Source organism: Sceloporus occidentalis, unplaced genomic scaffold (genome assembly GCF_023333645.1).
Source record: "Sceloporus occidentalis isolate IW3139 unplaced genomic scaffold, rSceOcc1.0.p SCAF_10, whole genome shotgun sequence".
NCBI classification, from domain to species: Eukaryota; Metazoa; Chordata; class Lepidosauria; order Squamata; family Phrynosomatidae; genus Sceloporus; species Sceloporus occidentalis.
In genome coordinates, this window is record NW_028316990.1 from 9489359 (window position 1) to 9510512 (window position 21154).

The window sequence follows — 21154 nt, forward strand, 5'->3', positions numbered from 1 at the left end:
TTGGCCCCACTCTGCTCAGGGTCTGGGGAAAGTACCCTGCCGCCTCTGGTCTCTCCTGATGGCGTATGTTTTATTTTGCTTGCAGATCGAGATGCTGGGCTGCCGATGTTTCTGCCCCGCGGCCGTTTTCATGGTTGCTTGAAATGGTCCATGGTGTGTCTCTGTAAGTAAGATGAAACGTACCTGCCAGTGAGAGAGAAAGAGAGAGTTATTGAGAGAAAGAGAGAGAGAGATGTATAGGCTGGATAGCACAGCTTTGCTCCCTGGACAGGAGGGGGATCCCTGGGGCCACACTAGTTTTACTATTGACCCCAGGGATGGCAGAATGGCCCTTCTGTTGGTTACGGTGGGTGGTGCCAGTAGTGAGTCTGCTCTGGGTTTCCATCCAAGCTTTAAAGGTATCAAAAGCCTATTTATTTATTTAATACCCTGCCTTTCTCCCAGTATGGGATTCCAGGCAACTTTAGGCTTTAGGGTTCCGCACTTGGGAGCGTCTGCATGGCATAGTGGTTTGACTGTTGGACTATGACTAGAGACCAGGGTTCGATTCCCTGTTTGGGCATGAAACCCCCTGGGTGACCTTGAGTGAGTCACACTCTCTCAGCCTCAGAGGAAGGCAAAGGCAAACCCCCTCTGAACCAATTTTGCCAAGGAAACCCCATGTTAGGTTTGCCTTAGGGTTGCCATAAGTCGGAAATGACTTGAAAGCACACAGCAACAACAAAAACTAGTTAATGGAGTTAGTGGAGTTAATGGAGCAATCTGTGCAAAGAATGCATAATATTGTAATTCTTTGCTTCACTTGAATTTAAAGATATAGCCATGTTAGTCTGTAGAATCAGAGATGTAGAGAGATCTTGTAGCACCTTTGAGAGTAACTGAAAGGAAGGAGTTGGCAGCATGAGCTTTTGCAGACTGCAGTCTACTTCCTCAGATGCTTTGCTTGGTTCTGTTGGTATGCTCTTGGGAGTGAAGAGCAGAGCTTCTGTAGGGAGCAAACATGTCCAACCATCTGCACCCCCATAAAGTTGCCCATCCAGTCTTATCGCCTATGGCACTTTGTGATACAGGTCCAGAACTGAATTGGCATTAGTTCCCCAGGTGCCATGGTTCAACCTCACTTTCCCAAACAACCCTCCCTGCCACCACCACCTTCTGCTGAAGGGGACCCAACAACCACGGCGCAGCCTCCTCCGTCCCCAAAACGTCAGAGACAAGTGTGTGAGTTTAACTTAGTAACACACCTGTCACTGGAATAAAAGCAGTTGTGGGCAGGCGGTTATTTTCGGCACCTCTTTAGCAAGCAGCGTCTCCCTGTCCTGCTGGAGAGAGCGAGCAGGAGACCCGGGGAAACGGCCCAAAATCCTGGAGAGAGGCCACAGTTTTCAAAGGGAGTGCCAGGACGAAGCAAGGAGAAAGGTTAGTGGCAGGTAAGGACGGGAAGGAAGCACGAGGAGAAAGCCTGGCATGGTCTCAAGGCCTTCTCGAAAACTTGGAGAGCTTGACTTTCCTTCCCCAAAAGGATGCTTGGATTTGTAGGTTCCTCTCCAAAGTAAGGGGACAGGATCTCCTTTGGGGTGTGCCGGCCACATATATGTCCCCTAAAATGCTGGAGACAAAGGCTTTGTCTTCTCATTTTGGAGAAGAAGAGGCTTGTGGTTGTCTGTGCTTCCAGGATTTCTCAGGAAAAACAATTTATTGCAAGCGGTTTGTGTGGTTTCACTTATTTGAAAAACTGCAACACCTGTTGGATGGGAACAACGGGATGGGAAGAAGTGTAGTTATGGTTACATACGTATGCATCCAAAGGCTCTTTCACACTGGATTTTTCAACAGCCTTAAAAAGTTTGCTTTGCTCCAGCCAAAAGTTGCATGCAAAATGCAGGGTGGGAGGACAGTCTTTGCAACCAGGGAAGATGCTTATCTCACATGCTTTGTGGTTCATGGGCAGAGCTTATCAGTGCTTGTTTACCACTTTGGGATGGGAAAGAAAAAACAACACACACACATTTATATATATAGAGAGAGTGTGTCTGTGTGTGCTGTGGCATGCCAGTTATAGCATGGGAGGGAGGGTTGGGTCAGGGTTTTGTGGGTTTTATTGTTTTTGTATTGTGTACTGCATAAATTCTGTTGTTACTCGCCTCGATCCCCAAACGGAAGAGGCGGGATATAAATAAATATTTTATTTTTATTATTATTGTTATAGAGTTTGCTGTTGTTGTGTGCCTTCAGGTCATTTCCAACACATGGCAACCCTAAGGTGACTCTATCATGGGGTTTTCTTGGCAAGGTTTCTTCAAGGAAAGGTTGCCATGGTCAGTTTGTGCACTCACTCCCCTGTGACTCTGCTCACCTTTTGTTTGTCAGCAACCTTACCACCAGTCCAGGTCTTTTCTGCCTTAAAATGTTAAAGTCAGGTGTTTTCTCCTGAGATTGCATGCCTCCTTGCTTTGAGCTGACTTGCCTTAGCGATAGCAGACTGGATTTAGCCAGCGGAATAGTTTGTAAGGTTGTTCTCACACACACACACTCCAGAGGATTTGCAATCCATTCCAGTTTCCATCCATGATGCAACTGGTAGATAGCAAACTGCCTTCTCCTTCCACAGCCCAGCGGCCGCCTACCACTTGAGTGATTCAGCTACATCAAGTTGAATCGTGGGAGGAGCAGTTTGCTCCCTTGCATTCATCAGTTCTTCTCCAGGCTATAGACTTCAAGATTTCAAGGGAATATCCAAGCTATAAAAAAAGAGTAGCAAAACGAGAAATGCACCATTTGGAAAAAATGAGAGGGTTTTGGACTGCAAGCTGTCTTGGAGATTCTGGGATATGCTGTCCAAAAAAGTGACATGTCCAAATTCTGGACATGAATCGGTGGAGGTTCAGACACCAGACCATCCTGCTTGTAGTCTTTCCCAATTTCTGTCCATGATGCAACTGGGGGATATTGACGAAACACAAAAGCCCCCAGGCAAATTGTGTTTTCTTAGGAATGTCCCAGTGTCTAGAATTTCTATGATGCTACAAAATGCACATGCACACAAAACCCCTGCTAATTTTAGTATTCCCTCCATCTGGCCCAGTTTAGTAGTCCACATTAATCCTCTGCGGTCCCATTTTTTCCCAGCTGCTTTTAAAATGTCCTGGTTTCTCCTTCTTCTCCCATTGTCCTTGGCTTTCTCCAATTTTAGCAAATGACATCTGAGTCCAAAAGTAGCTTGCACTCAATTAACTCAGAGGTGAAAGAAGGCAAGGAAGGCTTAGCCCTGCCATTACTGACCTCTCTCTTTGCTTTCTGTTCTCCCCTTGCAGTGATGAATGGAAGCAGCCACTCTCCGACAGCGATCAACGGAGCACCGTCCACCCCCAATGGCTTCAGCAATGGCCCTGCAACCTCTTCCACTGCCTCCCTCTCCAACCACCAACTCCCTCCGGCCTGCGGTGCCCGGCAGCTCAGCAAGCTCAAGCGTTTCCTCACCACACTGCAGCAGTTTGGCAACGACATCTCTCCCGAGATCGGGGAGCGCGTCCGCACCTTGGTGCTTGGCCTTGTGGTCAGTGCAATCCCAGTTTCCCCTAGTTACAGTCGGACCTTCGTATCCACAGATTCTGCAACCGCTGGTGGCTTCAAATATTTAACACTCCCCCAAAAGCAAACCTACTGTATTTTCTGGAGTATAAGACTACTTTTTAACCCAGGAAAATCTTCTCAAAAGTTGGGGGTTGTCTTATAGGGCAGGTGCTGAAACATCCGAGCTGGACTGGAGAATCTGCGGTCACCGCATATGGTGGGGGGAACTCAAAAATGACTGCGGCCGCATCCCCACCATATGCGACGATCGTATGAAAGCAGCTACTGCCCTGATAGTCTTGGAGACAGGGAGCACTGGGCAGGCAGGGAGAGCTAACCAACCCAAGTAGGCTTTGTATACAACAAGGTTGCCTGCTAAGGACCTGCATGTCATAAGCATTTGAATTTAAATTACCATATTGAAATCAAATCTGATGTTTTTTAAATTTTTATTTGGTGTGCGTTGGAAGAGGGGTAGTCTTATACGGTGAGTACATCCCAAACTCTATATTTTAACTGGAAAAGTTGGGGTCGCATTATATGCCCAGTCATCTTATACGCCGGAAAATATGGTACATTTTGCCATTTTATATAAGGGATACTATTTTACTATTCTGCTGTATATTGTGGGACACAAGCATCCACAGATTTTGGTATCCATGAGGAGTCCTGAAGCAAAAACCTAGAGGACACCAAGAACCCACTGTAACAATAATAATAACAATAATAATACCCCATTGTATATTTATGGGACTTGAGCAACCAAGTTTTTTGGTATCCACAGGGGGTCCTGGAACCAAAATCAGTGGATACCAAGGGCCCACTGTAACAACAACAACAACAATATCCCATTGTATATAATGGGACTTGAGCATCAATGGATTTTGGTATCCACAGGAGGTCCTGGAACCAAACCCTAGCAGATACCAAGGACCCACTGTAATTATTGTTCGTTGCTTCAGATGAATTTTAATGCATTTTTATTGGTTTTTACTTGTATGCCACTTCAAGAATTTGTGATTTTGGGGTGGGAAAGAGATATTTTAAGATATAAATGAATACAATTGAAATAAATAAAATGAAGCCTGTGGGCTACATATGGCCTCAAAGGCTTTGGGATGGAAGTGTCACCTGGAAAGCTTACTGGTGGCGAGGGGACCAAAGTAATATTGGGGAATATGTGGGGGTGCCACTGCGCCGTTCATCACCTGTCCCTTTTCCCCATCCTGCAGAATTCCACGCTGACCATTGAAGAATTCCATTCCAAGCTCCAGGAGGCCACCAATTTCCCGCTGCGTCCCTTCGTCATCCCGTTCTTGAAGGTAAGCCCCTTTATAAGATGGCCCCTTGTCTGGATCAATTCCTGATTTGACCCCACTGTGGCCTGTTCATGCTACACAATTATAGCTTTATTGATTTCACTTTAACTGCCAGAGTTGCTTCCTATGGACTTGTAGTTTGGGTAGGTACCAGAGGAGCTCCAAATGCCCCTTCCTAAACTGCACATCCCAAGGTACCATACAACTCAACCATGGCAATTAAAGTGAAACTATAGCTCTATGGTTGGGTAATATGGATCAACCCACTGTATAAAGCACTTTTATTGTTGAGGATCGGAGCTTGGGAAGGTTCCTTTGGGGTTCAGGAATCAAATGCCACCAGAATCCCTCAACACCAACATAACTGGTACTCATTCTACAATATATATTCTATTGTGGTGTGCCTTGAAGTAATTTCTGACCTATGGTAACCTTAAAGCGAACTTTTCATGGGTTTTCTTGGCACAATTTATTCAGATGGGAGTTTGCTTTTGTTCCCCCCCTCGAGGCTGAGACTCTGTGACTTGCCTAAGGTCATCTAGCGGATTCCCATGGCCGAGGAGATATTTGAACCCTGGTCTCCTAGAGTCCAATAGTCCAGCACTCAAACCAGGGCTCAACAGCAAAAATATACAAAAGAATCATGTACCACCTTTGAGACTAACTGTGAGAAAGAAGTTGTAGCATGCCACTGATGAAGTAAACCAAGTCTACCGATGCTCATGCTTCAACTTCTTTTGCTCAGTCTATCTCAAAGGTGCTACAAGACCCCTTTGGAAGCCAAGATTATCAAAATTGAGGCTGTTGTGCTTTGGCCACATTGCAAGTAGGCAAAACAAGCTAGAAAAGGTAACAGTGCTGGGAAAAGTGAAGTAGAAAGAGAGGACGGCCACACGTCAGATGGATGGACTCAGGGAGATCATGGGGCTGGATTTATAGGACGGGGGCCATGGAGATCTCATTCGCAGGGTCCCCAAGAATCAGAGTTGACTCTTAACAACAAATATATGGGGACACCTTTCAAAGCTCTTACCCTGAGATTCCTCTCCATCTTAAGGCTGGGAAAAGCCATGGGATGTGGGGCCCCTATCCTTCATCCACCTCTTTAGTTCTTGCCAAAAGAGGTTTCCTTTTTCCTGTAATCCCGGTCCTTCCTGACCCAGCCCGCTGAGCGTGAGAGAGTCAGTGTTTTCAAACAGAAAGGACTTTTCTGACAGCCCTCCTTCTCCTCCTGACACCCTGCTTCCAGCTGTTTCCAACCTGGACTCCAGATGCTTCTCATTACATTAATTGCAACCAGGCAGCCCCCGCGTGCCTTTCCCAGGGATGTTTTTTTCTTTAAATTTTTCTTTCTCCAAATCCAGAATCAGGGCAGGCGAGCGGGGAGTGGGAACGCAGAGATGGGAAATGGGGGGAGGGATCTGAGACGACGGAGGAATCCACGTCGGTGCATTTCGTCAGTTCACGCTCTAACATGTTCAACAGATGGGGATTTGGCTGGTGGTCAGCGGCAGCCTGAAGAGGAAACCAGGGCCTGGTGACAGCATTTTCAAAAAATGAAAAGAAAGAAAGCCTCGGTTTTGCTCTGGGCTGCCGCTTAATTGCTTCGGCTCCTTCTCCGGATGGCCTTCTCGGGGTTGAAGCTTCATGAGAAACTCACTGGGTGGGGAGTGGAAGGAGCAAAGTTGGCATTCAAGCGCGGGGGGGGGCATATTTACAAACACTTCCCACCGAGAATGCTTGCAATGAGAAGGACGATCCTGCAGGGCCATGAGACCATGGCTGGCCCTATGGGAGCAGAGCCCAAATGCCTTCCATTGATAGACACTGAGGCTACATGTTGGAGGTTATTTCAGGAACAGAGGAAGCTGTTCCTCTCAGTAGAGAGAGGCAGGACTTTATCACACCAGCCTAGTTTTTTTTTTTTTTGTTTGTTTTTTGCAACAACTGTGTTAGTGAAGCAAAAACATTTAGTATCACAGTTCTCTGCAACTTCGTGAGTTTGCTGCTTTGGCAGCCCTTGATCCCTTCTGCACTGGCTCCATAACCCCATCTTACTATTTATAAATGCCCAGCTCAGTACTTACCTGTCTTTCAAATTTTGTTTTTATTTTTGCTGCAACTCTGTCATTACAGAATTTGATCTTATTGTTTAACTATAATTACGCAATCACAGCAAAACCAAAAATAAAACCCCAAAAGGCATGGAGTAAAAACAACCTTGGCCTGCTTGGGAATAGTGAGGAGGGAAAGAGGGGTATAGGATGAGAATCATATCCCCTTCTAACATATAATTGTTACTGCAGCAGAAGAGACCTATTGCACCAGCAGGACTAAAGAAATAGCAGTGATAATGGGAGCCATTGACGTGTTTTTTCCATCAGTGAAAAGGTGCCCCCCACCAATGATTTAAATGCAAAGAAACAACAGAAGTGGTGTAGTTGTTTGAGTGTTGGACTAGGACTCTGGAGACCAGTGTCCAATTCCCCGCATGACCATGAAACCCACTGGATGACCATGGAGAAGTCACACTCTCTCCATCTCAGAGGATCGCAATGGCAAACCTCCTCTGAAAAAACCTTGCCAAGAAAACTCCATGTTGGGTTGCCTTAGGGTCATCACACTCCTCCTTCAGGGCCTTGGGCTGTTCCTTTAAAGTTTGGACTAAAACTTGGAGCAGGCCCCCACATGTAAACCATGAGCTGGCACTTCATTCAAAGTCAGGTTGTGCTTACTTAGCCCTAAACTACAGAGCAACTGCATCTTCTCTTCTTCCCCTTCTCTTTCCTCCTCCTCCTCCTAGGCCAACCTGCCATTGCTGCAGCGTGAGCTTCTCCACTGTGCCCGAATGGCCAAGCAGACGCCTGCCCAGTACCTGGCACAACATGAGCAGCTTCTCCTGGATGCCAATGCCTCCTCTCCCATCGACTCCTCAGAATTGCTTCTGGAAGTCAATGAGGGGGGCAAGAGGAGGACGCCAGACAGGTATGGGCCTCAGCTATTTATAAGACCTTGAGTGAAGTTTTAAGTTATTGCAGTGCTAGAGATTTGGGTAGCATGGATCAACCCACTGTATACAGAAAGCACCTTTGAGACTAACTGAAAGAAAGAAGCTGTTGCATGAGCTTTGGTAGACTAGACTCTACTTTCTCAGCTGCAACAGGAAGGCAGATCATCAACAACAAAATTAAAATAAAAAATAAAGACAGCCTTCTTAATTTCTTTTCCCAGTGTCTGTTTTAGAAGGCAGCCCCCCTTGGAGCAGGGACCTTTCATACTGGTTTATAGGTGTGCATAAATAGCAAAGCAATGCTAATTTGGGCTGGAAGGAAGGAAGGAAGGAAGGAAGGAAGGAAGGAAGGAAGGAAAATTATCTGTAGCAGATCTTACTTCTTTCTTTCAGTTAATCTCAAAGGTGCTGCAAGATCCCTTTGCATACTTGTTGCAAACGGTTTCTTAAGTGGTCTTGGCTTTGCAGAACAACTTTGAGGTCTCCTCTTTTTCTTGCCCAAAGCAGGACCAAAGAGAATGGCTTGGAGCGGGACCCTCTGCACCCGGAGCATCTCAGCAAAAGGCCGTGCACCATGAGCCCGGCCCAGCGCTACAGCCCCAGCAATGGGATCAGCCACCAGCCCAATGGGCTTCCCCACCCGACCCCTCCACCTCCCCAGCACTACCGCCTCGAAGACATGGCCATCGCGCACCATTACCGGGACACCTACCGGCACCCAGACCCCCGGGAGCTTCGGGAGCGCCACCGCCAAGCTGGTGAGTGGCAGGAAGGAGGGAGGAATGCCTTGGAAATCTCACATTCATTGTTGTCCTTATTTGGCAGGGCAGTCCCAATTAATCCTCTGTCTTCCCACTTTCTCAGCTGCCTTTTAAAATGTCCTGGTTTCTCTCTACTCCTTCTGGTTTCCCCTCAGCTTACTTTCATTGCTGCAAACTGAGTTCCATGTGCAAAAGTAGTTTAACCTAGCATAGAGAAGAGGAGAGGTGGAATCATGTCCTTCCCAGTTGACTCCAGCAAAAGCAAACTGCTACAGCCTCTCCTAGCTTCTGTGTTTGGATAAATCTCCCTTATCCAAAATTCCAAAATCCAAAACACTTTGGTCCCAAGCATTTTGGATAAGGGAGACTCAACCGCTAATACATTTTGCCCTCTTGAACACATTCTGATGTTGACCTCCAGCTGTCTCAATTTAGCTGGGACAGGCCTGGTTAATCTTTTGCTTTCCAAAATCATCTACATGGGTGGCTGAGATAGTGATAGCACACTGCTACTGGAAACAGAGTCTTTTGCACATGTACTCCATAGAACAGTTTCGCAAAACACTTTGGGATGAACAAATACCATGAAAGAACTGTGCAGAAATGTTTGTTTTTCTCACAGTGGGAGAAAATTACAGGAATTCACTGCCCTTGTGTGTGAGATTGAATTAGTCAGAGATTTGCCTCTCTACCTGGGAGTCACTTGTGTTTGGCACTTCCTCCCAATGTGCTTGGTGCCTCTTTGTAAGAGGTTTGCTCCATGCCTTGTTCCATCCTCTCTAATGGGCATCTTTTTCTCCTTTCCAGCTGTGCACAGTACCAGGCAAGAAGAAGTGATTGACCACAGGCTAACGGACAGAGAATGGGCCGAAGAGTGGAAACACCTCAACAATGTAGGCACCAAATCCTGCTGCCCAAAATTTGAGGGGCATGAATTGATGGGTAGCACAGTTATTCTTTTGGTAGGATGGAATCTGGATGAGGGATGGATTCAGTGGCATAAGCAGGTGTATGATTTCGGTGGCAGCTAATGCCCACTAGGGCTGTTGGGTGAGAGGACAGGGTCATCATAGGGTAAGCCAAGGGGTCTACAGTAGTGCAGCCATTGAGACAATGACTGACATCCTGTTGATGACAACACTGGGATCACATAGAAGACAGGTACTGGCATCCTGTGGATGACAGACACCAGTATCCCATGGACGATAGACACTGGCATTGTATAGATGACAAACACTGGCATCCTGTGGATGACAGACAGATGTTTAAGCTCTTCTACAAAAACAGTTGGATATTTTTGTCCAGTCTGGAAATGCTAACAGTAAATCTAATCTGACCATTTAAAATAGTGTGAATAACTGAAATGATTAATAACTGAAGTGATTTAGTACATGTGAAACACTTTAGCAAGTTAGAAAGAGAGATTTAAAAAAGTGATATTTTACTATTAATCCAAAAAGTACATTTTGGTGCCTTTGGCCATGGTTGCATGTTCCACATCAGTTCATCATGATACACATTTTATGGGAGAACGTAGCAATTATCTGACAATGTGGCATTGCAGAACTGTTACGCTCTATCTCACCAACGTAGGAGCTTGGCCCTAGTTTGCAAAACCAGCAGGTTTGGTCTTAGCTAATCTATAGTTGCCATCTGGCCAAGTTCTGATGTGTGGCTTCTGCCCAGCAGCTCCTGAACTGCATTATGGACATGGTGGAGAAGACCCGCCGTTCACTCACTGTCCTGCGCCGTTGTCAGGAGGCAGACCGTGAGGAGCTCAACCATTGGATCCGCCGCTATAGCGATGCCGAGGACATGAAGAAGGGGGCCAGCCCTGCCACTCGTCCCCACAACAGTACAGCCAACACAGAGGCTCCCCCTATAGGTATCAATGGAGAGGGGCAGTTCGTGCTGATAGCAGTTCAAATACAAAATGGCGGCCTCCATCGCATTATTAGTCTCCACTACAGTAGAGCCATTGAATTAATAGGATTAACGTATGTGGTTGACTCCCCATTCAGTGGGAATCAGTAGGTCTGCTCTAGCTGAGTCTAATCAATAGAATTCAGAACTGTAAACCTTGGGAGGAAGAGGGGAGGCAACTCTGTCTTAAGTAGCCAGCCAACCAGTTCAAAACCTTTGAACCACCAGCTGTTGCTGGACTTGAGCTCCCAGGATCCTTGACCACTGGGTTTGCTGAGGATTGAAGCCCCAAATACCTGGAGGGCTAACAATTGAGAACCACAGAGCAAGTGACCTGAGTTCCTCTTAGGCCAGCCTTCCTGAAAGTGGTGCCCTCCAGATGCATTGGACTACATGTCCTGCCATCTGGCTGGGGAGAATGGGGGATGTAGTCTGACTCATCTGAAGGGTACCAGAATGGGGGACATTCTATTGAGCATTTGCAGCAATGCTCCTCTTCTTTAAAGGGTGCTGCTATGCTTGCGCAAAGGGGTTTGGGGGAGGTTTGTTGAGCAGTGAACATTTCTAAAGAGCTCACCTCCTCTTTTCTGCCTTTTCTTTCGGTCAGATGCTCATCGCGAATTCGCATCCAGGCCTCTGTCTGGCTACATGCCGGAGGAAATCTGGCGGAAAGCTGGTGAGTTTGTTGGAAGGAAGTACATTTTTTGGGGGGCGGGGGGAGAAGAGGCTCATCCAACACTTCATAGCTGAGACAGATGGGGCCAGATTATCAATGGTTCAGTGGATGCAATTGTTCTAGTCTTCTCCCTGGACAAGATCCAATGCTGAAGGGAAGAGATGTCATCTGGCATCTGTGGTAACCCACTTTTTCAGTCTTTGTGGAGTAGGGTTGCTAGGTGAAATAAGATACAGGGTTAGGAGTGTCAGATCTTAAGGCTTGGCCCTGAATCTCCAGTTTTGTATATCATCTTGTGGCATGAAATGAGGGTGTACATTCTCCAGTTTTGGGGGGGCTTAGCTCCAGGTAGGAGGAAAGGACTTCATGCAAATCTCCAGCTCAGCTAATACATAGAACTGAAGCTTCCTACAGTTTCCAAGGGTGCAACTTGCAAAGACTCTCCAAAAGATCTTTAGGTTCACTTAAGGTGCATCTGCACTGCAAAAATACAGTGGGCTCTTGGTATCCGCGGGGGTTTGGTTCCAGGATCCCCTGTGGATACCCAAATCTGTGGATGTTCACGTCCAATTAAATACAATGGAGAGTAAAATAGTCTCCCTTATATAAAATGGCAAAATTAAGGTTTGCTATTTGGAATTTATGTATTTTTTTTTTTAATATTTTCAAACTGTGGATGCTTGAATCTCTGGATAAAAAAAATCTGTGGAGACGAAGGGCTGACTAATGCAGTTTGACTCTGCTGTAATTGCCACAACTCAGAGCTATGGGATTCTGGGATTATAGCACTATGAAATATAGCACTTTGAGGGGGTCAGGTTATGATTCCAAACAAAGAAATAGGTAACATTTAGCCGGCCATGTTTGGTGGGGAAACCGATAGTTACTGTCAATGTATATATATATAAACATAAATACACATATACAGTTGGCCCTCCACATTTGTGGCTTTAACTTTTGTGGATTTGATTTTTTGCAGTTTTAATATGTTCTCTCTAGGAATCTCTAGGCCTTCCAGCAAAATTCTGCTGGAAATTGACCATAGAGTAGTGCTGGAGAACATAGAAGTGAGTAGAGAAAACACTTCTCTAGGCATTTGTAGGTCCTCTGCCACGATTCTATAATCAACCTCTGGCAGATGTTGAGCATAGAGTTGCAATGGAGAACCTGAAGATTACTAGAGAGGTATTCGCTAAAAGAATAGTGTTTTTCTTATTTGCGGTTTTCCCACTTTCATGGGGATCCTTCAGCCCTAACCCCAGCGAATGTGGAGAACTCCCAAATTTTCTTGACCCTCTGACTGTAAACCCACCTGAGGGTCAGTCTTTGTTTAGCTCCTCTCCATGATTTCCGCCTTGCTTTGTGCTCTTCCTTTCAGAAGAAGCCGTGAACGAAGTCAAGCGACAGGCCATGTCCGAGCTCCAGAAGGCTGTCTCCGACGCGGAACGCAAAGCCCACGAGCTGATCACGACGGAGCGTGCCAAGATGGAGCGTGCCCTAGCCGAAGCCAAGCGCCAGGCCTCGGAGGACGCCCTGACCGTCATTAACCAGCAGGAGGACTCCAGTGAGGTAGTGACACCCTCTCCCAACCTGGCGCTTGGCACGAGAATAGCAGGCTGGAAGCCGTAACCAATGACTCGGACGGGGGGCCCGTTGGCCAGGCTTGGTGGTCATGCCCCTCTCCGGCCAACCTTTTTCCTTTTTTTATCTTTTTCTCCTTGTCCCATTTCCTTAAATGTTATGAATTGATTGAATTGATGGACCCGAGCCACGGCCCATTGGGAATCCGGCCAAAAGGGAGCGACCGCCAGTGCGTGCCCCAGTGAAGAGTAGACAGTTCAGGCACTTAGCCTTGCTTCCCGCATGTCTTTCGCGCCGCCCTGACCCTCTGTGCTTTCGCCTTCCCCTGCAGAGCTGTTGGAACTGCGGGCGCAAGGCGAGCGAGACCTGCAGTGGATGCAACACGGCCCACTACTGTGGATCTTTCTGCCAGCACAAAGATTGGGAGAAGCACCACCATGTCTGTGGGCAGACGCTCCAAGGACTCCAGGCCGCGGCAGCAAGCGGAGCACCGTCTTCCACAGGGATTGGCATGACGGTGGCGTCAACACAACCGGACGTGGTGGCCGGGGCGACCTCCATCGCCGCTGTGTCTGTTGTGGCGGGGAGCCCCAGTGATTCCAGCTCAACTGCAGCTTCACGTTCTGGGACGCCGGCCACGCCGGTCCCTCTGGACACTGCGTCTCGCTAAGACAGACCGGAGAGGGAAAAAGGAAACCGGGAAACTGACCAAGAATAGTTGCCGCTTCTTCTTCTGCTGCTGCTGCTACCAGTTCTCTCCAAATGAAAAATAAAAATATAAAAGACACAAAACTGCATTGAATGCAAATCCTCAGCTACCTGACACGCATTTGACCTCCAAAACGACCTCTATCTCTCACACGAAATCCTCATGACTTCTCAAAAACCTGGGCTTTAAGTGGAGTTAAGGGAAAAAAACCCAACCTGCTCCGTTCACTTGTCAATTTTTTAAAAATACTTATGATGATGACGCTGATGATGCTAATGACGATACGTCTTACCAATATGATTTGGGGGAATTTATGATTTGATTTTGATTATTATTTTTTCGGATGAGGAATTTGTCTGCAGGTATACAGTATATACCGCACATCTGGACTCAGGGGTCGGGGAAGGACGCCACGAAAGACAATAACTTCCGTCTGCCTTTCTGCCGGAGATGTGTTCAAGAAAAAGACGTGAAAGGAGTGAACGGAGGGAAAAACAAAAAAACTTTTCCCTGAAAGGAGAAAAGGAAAGAAGGCGGGGAATAAGCATTTTTTTTAAAGAGGTAAACCATTTCAGTTACAAAAAGCAAGATCTTTTTTTTCTTTTTTGTAAAAAAAATGAATAAAAATAAACCATAAAAACATCAAACTCTTTGGCTTTAAGTAAAACAGAAACGAAAATAAAAAAGAGAAAAATCCAAAAAAAGAACCCGACGAAACCAAGTGAAGGAAGCTTACCTGTAAACTACCTTGCTAGTTAGCCAAGAAGATACCAGATTCACCTCTGTTCCAAAGGAAACCCAAAAAATACAAAAACCAGAAAGAAAAAAGATCCAAACGTTTTTTCCACTGCCAAAGTTTCTTTCGTTCTTTCTTTCTTTTTCGTTTGTTTCTTCGTTCGGTTGCTTGCTTGGTTGGTTCCTTCTTTCTCCTCGTTTCTGTGGGGAGTGGTTGTTATTTTTTCATATATATATATATATATATATATATGCAATTTTTTTTGTTTTTTTGCAAATGAGGAGTAACACATCTTACTGGTCTGGCAGAGCGACGGCAACTTTCTACCAACGACGGTTTTTGTTGTTGTTGCTGCTGCTGCTGGTGGAAATTTCGACTCCTCACGGTTCTTGGATTCGGGCGGGAGGGGGCTGCGTGCACTTGGACCTTCGCCACGTTTCGGTGTACCCTTGAAGGAGGACAAGATGTGCAAGTTAAGGGATCCGAAGATTTCTTTCCATTCCCCCCCTTTAAAATAAAGCAAAAAAAAAAAAAAAAACCACCTATACACACACACAAAAAGAGATATCCACCACTTTTGTGCAAGTCTGAATGCAAGTTTGTGTGTCTGCGTGTGTGTATGGATGCGGCAGAAACTCTTCCTCCAACTCCTTTAGTGGGTGGATTATAAAGCTTTTGCAGTTTTAAAAACAAATAAATTCAAAGCGCATTAAAAAGAAAATTGAAAGGCCACTGCCCAGCTAGCCAGCCTGTTCCAGAGAGAGCACTGTTTTCAGAAATACCTGTGATATATATCCTTTTTGCCCATCCTTGACCGTTCCCCGCTCCCCTCCGGCTCCAAATGCCAGCAAACAGTAACTCTGCCCACTAGGACTTTCTGCCTGGAGTTGTATTTTTCACCACTACCTCTCTCTGCCCTCCATAACCTACCAAATCCCAGGCAGATTTTCACCCTGGCTTCTTCCAAGCACCCACCCAAGTCAAAAAGAAAAAGTGTTTTTGTCATTCTCTGCCCCTCTTCCGAAGACTCTGTTGGCAGCCTGTAAATATTAAAAACCCCGGTTTCACTGTCCCACGTCTTTCCACGGTCTTCTCCGCCAGTCCTGCATCTTCCAAGGGTCCTTCTGTCCCCCAACCCTGACCCTCTTCGGCAGTCTGGGTTTTCTTCTCTTCTTGTCAGCAATTGTCTTCCGTCCCCATCAGGTTTTTAGCAATGCTTTCCGGGAGGAGACCCACAGATGCATGTCTGGGGGAGACGATGTCGTTTGATCGCATTTCTTGCATCGTTGTACAAAGCGCTGAGGACGGGAGTGCAATATAAAAGGGGAATGGGGGGAACAGTGTGGCTGCAGGGAGGGAGACCCCAGACAGACTGCCCAGGCATATGGGCTCAGGGCAGGAATCCTGTACCGTTAAATGTGAATGTATATAGTATTTGCAAAGGTCCAAAAATACTAATAATTATGTGGATGATGATGCTGATGAGATGTTTGCCAAATAGTAGAAGCCACTGAAATATGTAAAGGTTAGGAAAACAGGCTTCCAAAGAAAAACATCCATGCGCTCCTTTGGAGGTGTTGTTTTTCTGGAATTCACAGAATTCATCGTGTTATTGACTTTCGTTTTTATTTATTTCCTTCCCCTCTCTACTCTTGAAATAAAAAAGGTTCTAGCACTTATTACTGCTGTGAGTAACTGATTGGGGAAGCCAGAGTAAAGCTTGAGGGGAAAGTTACCTTTTGGATTACAACTCCCAACATCCCACAGGTTGCTTTGGCCACATTGCCTGGGCAGTTTCTGGGAGCTGTAGTCCAGAGAAGGGGCTTCCCGAAGCTTTAGCATGGAGACGGCATTGTGTCCCTTCTCTTAGTACTTTGGATCCCTGCACCTCCTGTCATCGTCAGTCCTACAATTCCTATATGGGAAGATGTTTGGATACTTCTCACTGCTTTTGTGTCTTTCCTCTGTTTGTATGTTTTCCTGTGGTCCACATGTCAGCCTTAGCAGAACTTGTGGCCAACTGTAGCAAGAACCTCTTCATTTTAGCGAAACAAGAAGGAAAGGGAGGGAGGGAGGGAGGGAGGAAGGAAGGAAGGAAGGAAGGAAGGAAAAGAGCCAGCCTGGTCCACCAGAGAGCCATTGAACTTCAGAGAGCCATTGAATAGCTGAGTTGGAAGGGATATCAAATCCAACCCATTGCCGGTGCAGTTACAAAGCACAGATAGAAATAATGGGGGCCAACAATTACTCAAGGCATTTTCTTGCCTCCAAAGGTTGGGAAAGTTACTTTTTTAAAACTCTTTTTATCCCCAAAGGGTTTGGGCAGTTGTAGTTTGCAGATATACAAGAATAAGATCTCTCTCTCTCTCTCTTTCATACACACACACACACACCCCTTGTTACCTTGCATTACCTGCCTCCAGTTTGGGGTCTTTACAAACAAAAAGAAGGCATAACAGACCCACTTTTTTTTGCACTAGCGGAGAGAATTAGCGTTCCACATTTCTCACATGGTATTTGTGCATGGTTTGTTTCTCTAATCATTGTCCTGAAAAGAACTAATATATAAAATGGAGTGTTTATGCCGTGAATTAGGGCCTCGTGCTATTCTTCATTTCTTTGCTAAACTTGCTCTTCTGCTTGGAATTTTGCAGAAACCGGGAAAGCAAAGGCTGCCCTTCCCAGAATCTGGCTTTGCTGCGGAGGTTATTTGGGGCGGAGAGGTTAAAGCCGTTCAAAATAACGTCTCCATATGTTCTGGGATTTTAGCAGCTTTGGGTGTTAGCCGTTTTCTCGTTCGCCCGGTGTCCAGACCTTGTGGGACTACCTCCAACTGGCGGAGAAACTGTAGACAGATGGAAATCCTTAGGAATTAGCAGTATGCCAGGAGATAAAGGTTGTTTTCTCTCTCTCTGTTATAATTGTTATTTTCAGACCAAAAGCTAAAAGGAAAAAATGGGGGAAGGGGCTATTTCAGTCGCTGACCCAAATCTGATAGCTTTAACGGTATTCTAGTATGACCTCTCCCAAATATCTAATTTTACCAAAATGGTTCCCAACCAAAGCAGAATGTCAGTGGCCAGACATCCCTGTCAGCCATGCCCTTTGGGGCACAGAAGGATCAAATTCACACCATTTTTACAAGCATTTTTCGCGTAGAATGTTTTTTCTTAAAAAACAGGCTGTTGATTCAGTTTGTGAGTCCCATGCTATGATTCACGCCGCAGCCTTCCAGAATCCAGATGACACAAGGATATGGTGTCATTCCTCGATCTTTTGATCTGGACTGATGCCACTTGGAAGGTTGGCTTGATGCAGCCAGGTCTGTGGGTTAGACACATCTTGCATTGAATGTGCCAAGTTAAAAACAACAACAACAACAACAACAAGTGGTCAACTGGCCATCCATCCAACTCCTTACTTTGGAAATTGATAGCTTGATTCTGATCCCTGTATGTAAGCAAATGGCTTCTCAACTCACATTCTTTGAGCGGTTGCTGGTTCTTAATCGCATCTTCTTTGGTTGCTCCCATCTTTTCCATCTCTCTCTTTTCAGATTATTGGTGCTCTTGTGTGCCTTCAAGTCGTTTCTGACTTATGGCGAACCTACCATGGGCTTTTCTTGGCAAGATTTCTTCAGAGAAGGTTTGCCACTGCCTTCCTTTGAGGACGAGAGAGTGCAACTTACCCAAAGTCATGCAATGGGCTTTCATGGATAAGCAGGGATTTGAACCCTTGAAGTCCTACTTCAGCATCAAACAGTTATGCCACAATGTCTCTTTGGGTACAATAAATAAATTCTTCCATATTCACTGAATTATGAGACCGTCTCAGATCTCTCTCTCGCTCTTCCTCCAAGTTCTTGATTCCTGTCCTGTGCCTCTCTTGCTGCAGCTAGTCTGTGTTTCACTAAAAAGGAATAGGTTCTTCTCATGAAACAGCACCAAAGCATACCTCTCCTGGTCTTATCCAGATTGATAGAAGGAGGACAGGTTCTCGCAACAGAGCTTCTTGGGTTTTGTGAGGGTTTGCTAGACATTGTCGCCTCTGCTTTCACTTACTCCGTCGTTTTGGACAGGCTGCTTGTTGCGATAATCTGAATCTGAGCTAGGGTTCATCCAAAGTCTTTTTTAAAAACCAGGGCATCATTTTCTGAGGTAGTCTTATGGTTTGAAGAACAAATTTCCTCCTGTTGTTTTATTTTGAATGGAATTGTAATGCTATAGTGCAAATGTGCCACTTGTAACTCTTTTTAAAAAGAGAATGCAGCGAAGGAGACTTTTTTTCCCTTCCAGTATGTCTTGGAATTAAAAGAGCGGGAACAAGATGTTGCAGCTGGTGCCTGGAATTGCCAGAAAATAATCTGAAATGCCATTTGGATAATTTAAAAAACCTGAAAACTAAAGCAACAAATACTGCAGTCTCCTAAAATATATGCCTCATCTGGAAGAGTCTGGCTTTACTGCATTATCCTTTGCTTCTGTTATCTTCCCCCAGTATGCAAAATAGGAAGCTGGCACCTTGGTTTGATGCAATAACTTTCTCTCCACATGGGAGTTCCTTTGGCTACAAAAGATCTGCCATCCAAAATGAGAAATGTGAAGTTTTGACATTTCCTTCCAACCCTCAGTTTTCCCTGTTGAATTGCTCCTGTGTGTCTAGTACAAATAGGCAGGAGAGAGTGCCATTGTGACCAATAATCTGATGGATTCATTTCCTCCGAGGGTAATGCTTGGGATGCCCACCCTTATAGTTCAATTTGTGCAAAAGTGTGGCATGCAAAAAAGTAAGCGGTGTTGGCCATTTTCTTTTGTGCAAAGATACTTTTGGAGAATGATCTGGATGAAGGGCAAACGGTCACATACAGAGTTCTCTTGGAAAGGGATGCTTTTCCCATGTTATGCTCCATCGCACACGAAGAAGTAGATGGGGAATTCGTGTCAGATGTGGCCCTCAGTCTCTTGGGGGAGAACCTTTGCTCGGAGGGTTGAAAACAAAATGAGAGGGAAAGGGAGAGAAAAAGGCTCACCACAGAAATGAACAGAATTCCAATCTAGCTTTAAAACTCCGCTTCTGAGCGCCAGCAGATGGGCAAATTCTGGGAACCCAGCCAGTTCCAACCGTTCTAGAATCCCCTCAACCCTCCAAAAGAAAGAAAAAAACAAGTGGCTCAGGAGCAGAATCTGGCTCAGATCCTTCCAAAACACATCCTTGGCCCTGGCTGGCCCTGGATCTCCTTTCCTTGGAGGACCCGGGTCTCTTTCCCACTGTACAACTATAGCATGATGATCCCACTTTAGCTGCTATGGATGCATCCGATGGAACCTGGCATTTATAATTTGGGGAAAGGCTTAGAATCCCACAATTCTCTAACTTTGGTCCTCTAGGTCACTGGCTCCCAAGCTTTGGTCCTCCATTTAGTTTGGACTTTAGCTCCAAGAATCCTCAGCCAATTTGGCCAGCAGTCAAGAGTTATGGAAGTTGAAGTCCAAATCATCTGGAGGACCAAAAGTTGGGGACCGCTGCTTTCAGTGGTTTGGACTTCATCTCCCAGAACTCCTGACTGGGACCTTTGAAAGAGAATTTGAAACACTGCATAAAGCCAGAAATCTCAAAACTATATAGGATGGAGCCATGGCAGTTCGGGTGGTATCAAAAGCACTATAACTGTGCAGTGTGTAAGAGTCTGTGGTTGTTCTTTGCCCTCAGGTCAGCTTTGACTTGGGGCAACTCTCCAGATGGGAAATCTCCATCACTCCAGCCATCTTGCCAACTCAGGACAGCAACTGTGGCTTCCTTGTTTGACTTAATCCACCCGGAACGTGGTCATCCCTCTTTTCCTAATGCCTTCTGCCAAACGTTATCCTCTTTTCCGTTCAGTCGTGTCGTCTGTTGAGATGTCCAAAGTACAATAGCCTCAGTTTAATCAGCCTGGCTTCTAGAGAGAGAGTTCGGGCTTGGTTTGCTGTCAAGCACAAAATGTATTGGGTTTTGTGGGTTTTTCAGGCTATGTGGTCATGTTCTAGAAGAGTTTATTCTGCACGTTTTGCCAGCATCTGTGGCTGGCATCTTCAGAGACTAAAGATGAATCTTTCAGTGAAGATGGCAGCCACAGATGCTGGTGAAACATCAGTAATAAACTCTTCTAGAACATGGCCACCTAGCCCGAAAAACCCATAAAAAGCTATGGATGCCAGCCATGAAAGCCTTCAACTTCACAAAACGTATTGTCTTTTTTTGCCAGTCCTTGGCATCCGTAGAACTCTTTTCTTTTCAAGCTTTCTTTTTGCCTATCGGTGGGTCAAAGCAGTTCTAAGGAAACCACATATACTCTTTCCTCGGCTAACTTTGCTGGCTCCAGCGTCTCGGGATTGGGGTCACACATATATATATGGCACATCCTCAGGTCTCCTCCCATCCCTGGAGTGGTTCTGCCAAAAAGACCCCCCCCCTCAAGGTTGCCAGGCACGCATGGCACTTCCCGGCCCCCATGCTCTCAGGGTATTTGAGAGGGGCAAATCCCACACTTAGAACTGTGCAATACTTGAAACAGAAGAGAGGGTTTGCGGGGGGAGAGGAGGGAAGGACAGGTATTACTTGTACAAACCGGCATATGTGTGCGCGAGTGTGTGTTTGGGTGCATGGGTGTGTGTTTGCAAAGAGGATTTAAAGAGAGGAGAATAATAGAAATTTAAGCAAAACAAAAAAAGGAAAATTTTAAAATACCCCCCATCCTTCCCCTCTTGCCCCGGTGTTTGTGGGTTTTTCCCCTGTGGCCATTCCAGAGAATTGACAAAAGTGATAGGAGGGTTGTTTTGGTTTTCTTCTTCTTTCCCCCCAGCTCTTCTTTTTGGCATGCTGTGCCC

General features: G+C 45.9%; 1 protein-coding gene across 9 annotated transcripts in view; it reads left to right on the top strand.

Moving 5' to 3' along the window:
- The window catches only part of LOC149305827 (transcriptional corepressor CBFA2T3-like), a 46152-nt gene extending 31953 nt beyond the window's left edge, over window positions 1-14199 (top strand). For 4 of the 9 annotated variants that reach the window (XM_089540686.1, XM_089540680.1, XM_089540685.1 and 1 more), the window contains 10 exons: window positions 86-163; window positions 3315-3556; window positions 4806-4895; window positions 7696-7877; window positions 8407-8660; window positions 9471-9556; window positions 10353-10548; window positions 11194-11262; window positions 12641-12831; window positions 13175-14199. In XM_089540686.1, coding sequence (XP_089396812.1) covers window positions 86-163; window positions 3315-3556; window positions 4806-4895; window positions 7696-7877; window positions 8407-8660; window positions 9471-9556; window positions 10353-10548; window positions 11194-11262; window positions 12641-12831; window positions 13175-13513 — 1727 coding nt within the window. In that variant the 3' untranslated portion in view covers window positions 13514-14199. The remainder of the gene's footprint in view (window positions 1-85; window positions 164-3314; window positions 3557-4805; window positions 4896-7695; window positions 7878-8406; window positions 8661-9470; window positions 9557-10352; window positions 10549-11193; window positions 11263-12640; window positions 12832-13174) is intronic. The other 5 variants (XM_089540683.1, XM_089540688.1, XM_089540682.1 and 2 more) reach the window with 4 other exon arrangements.
- The last annotated feature ends 6955 nt before the right edge of the window (window positions 14200-21154 follow it).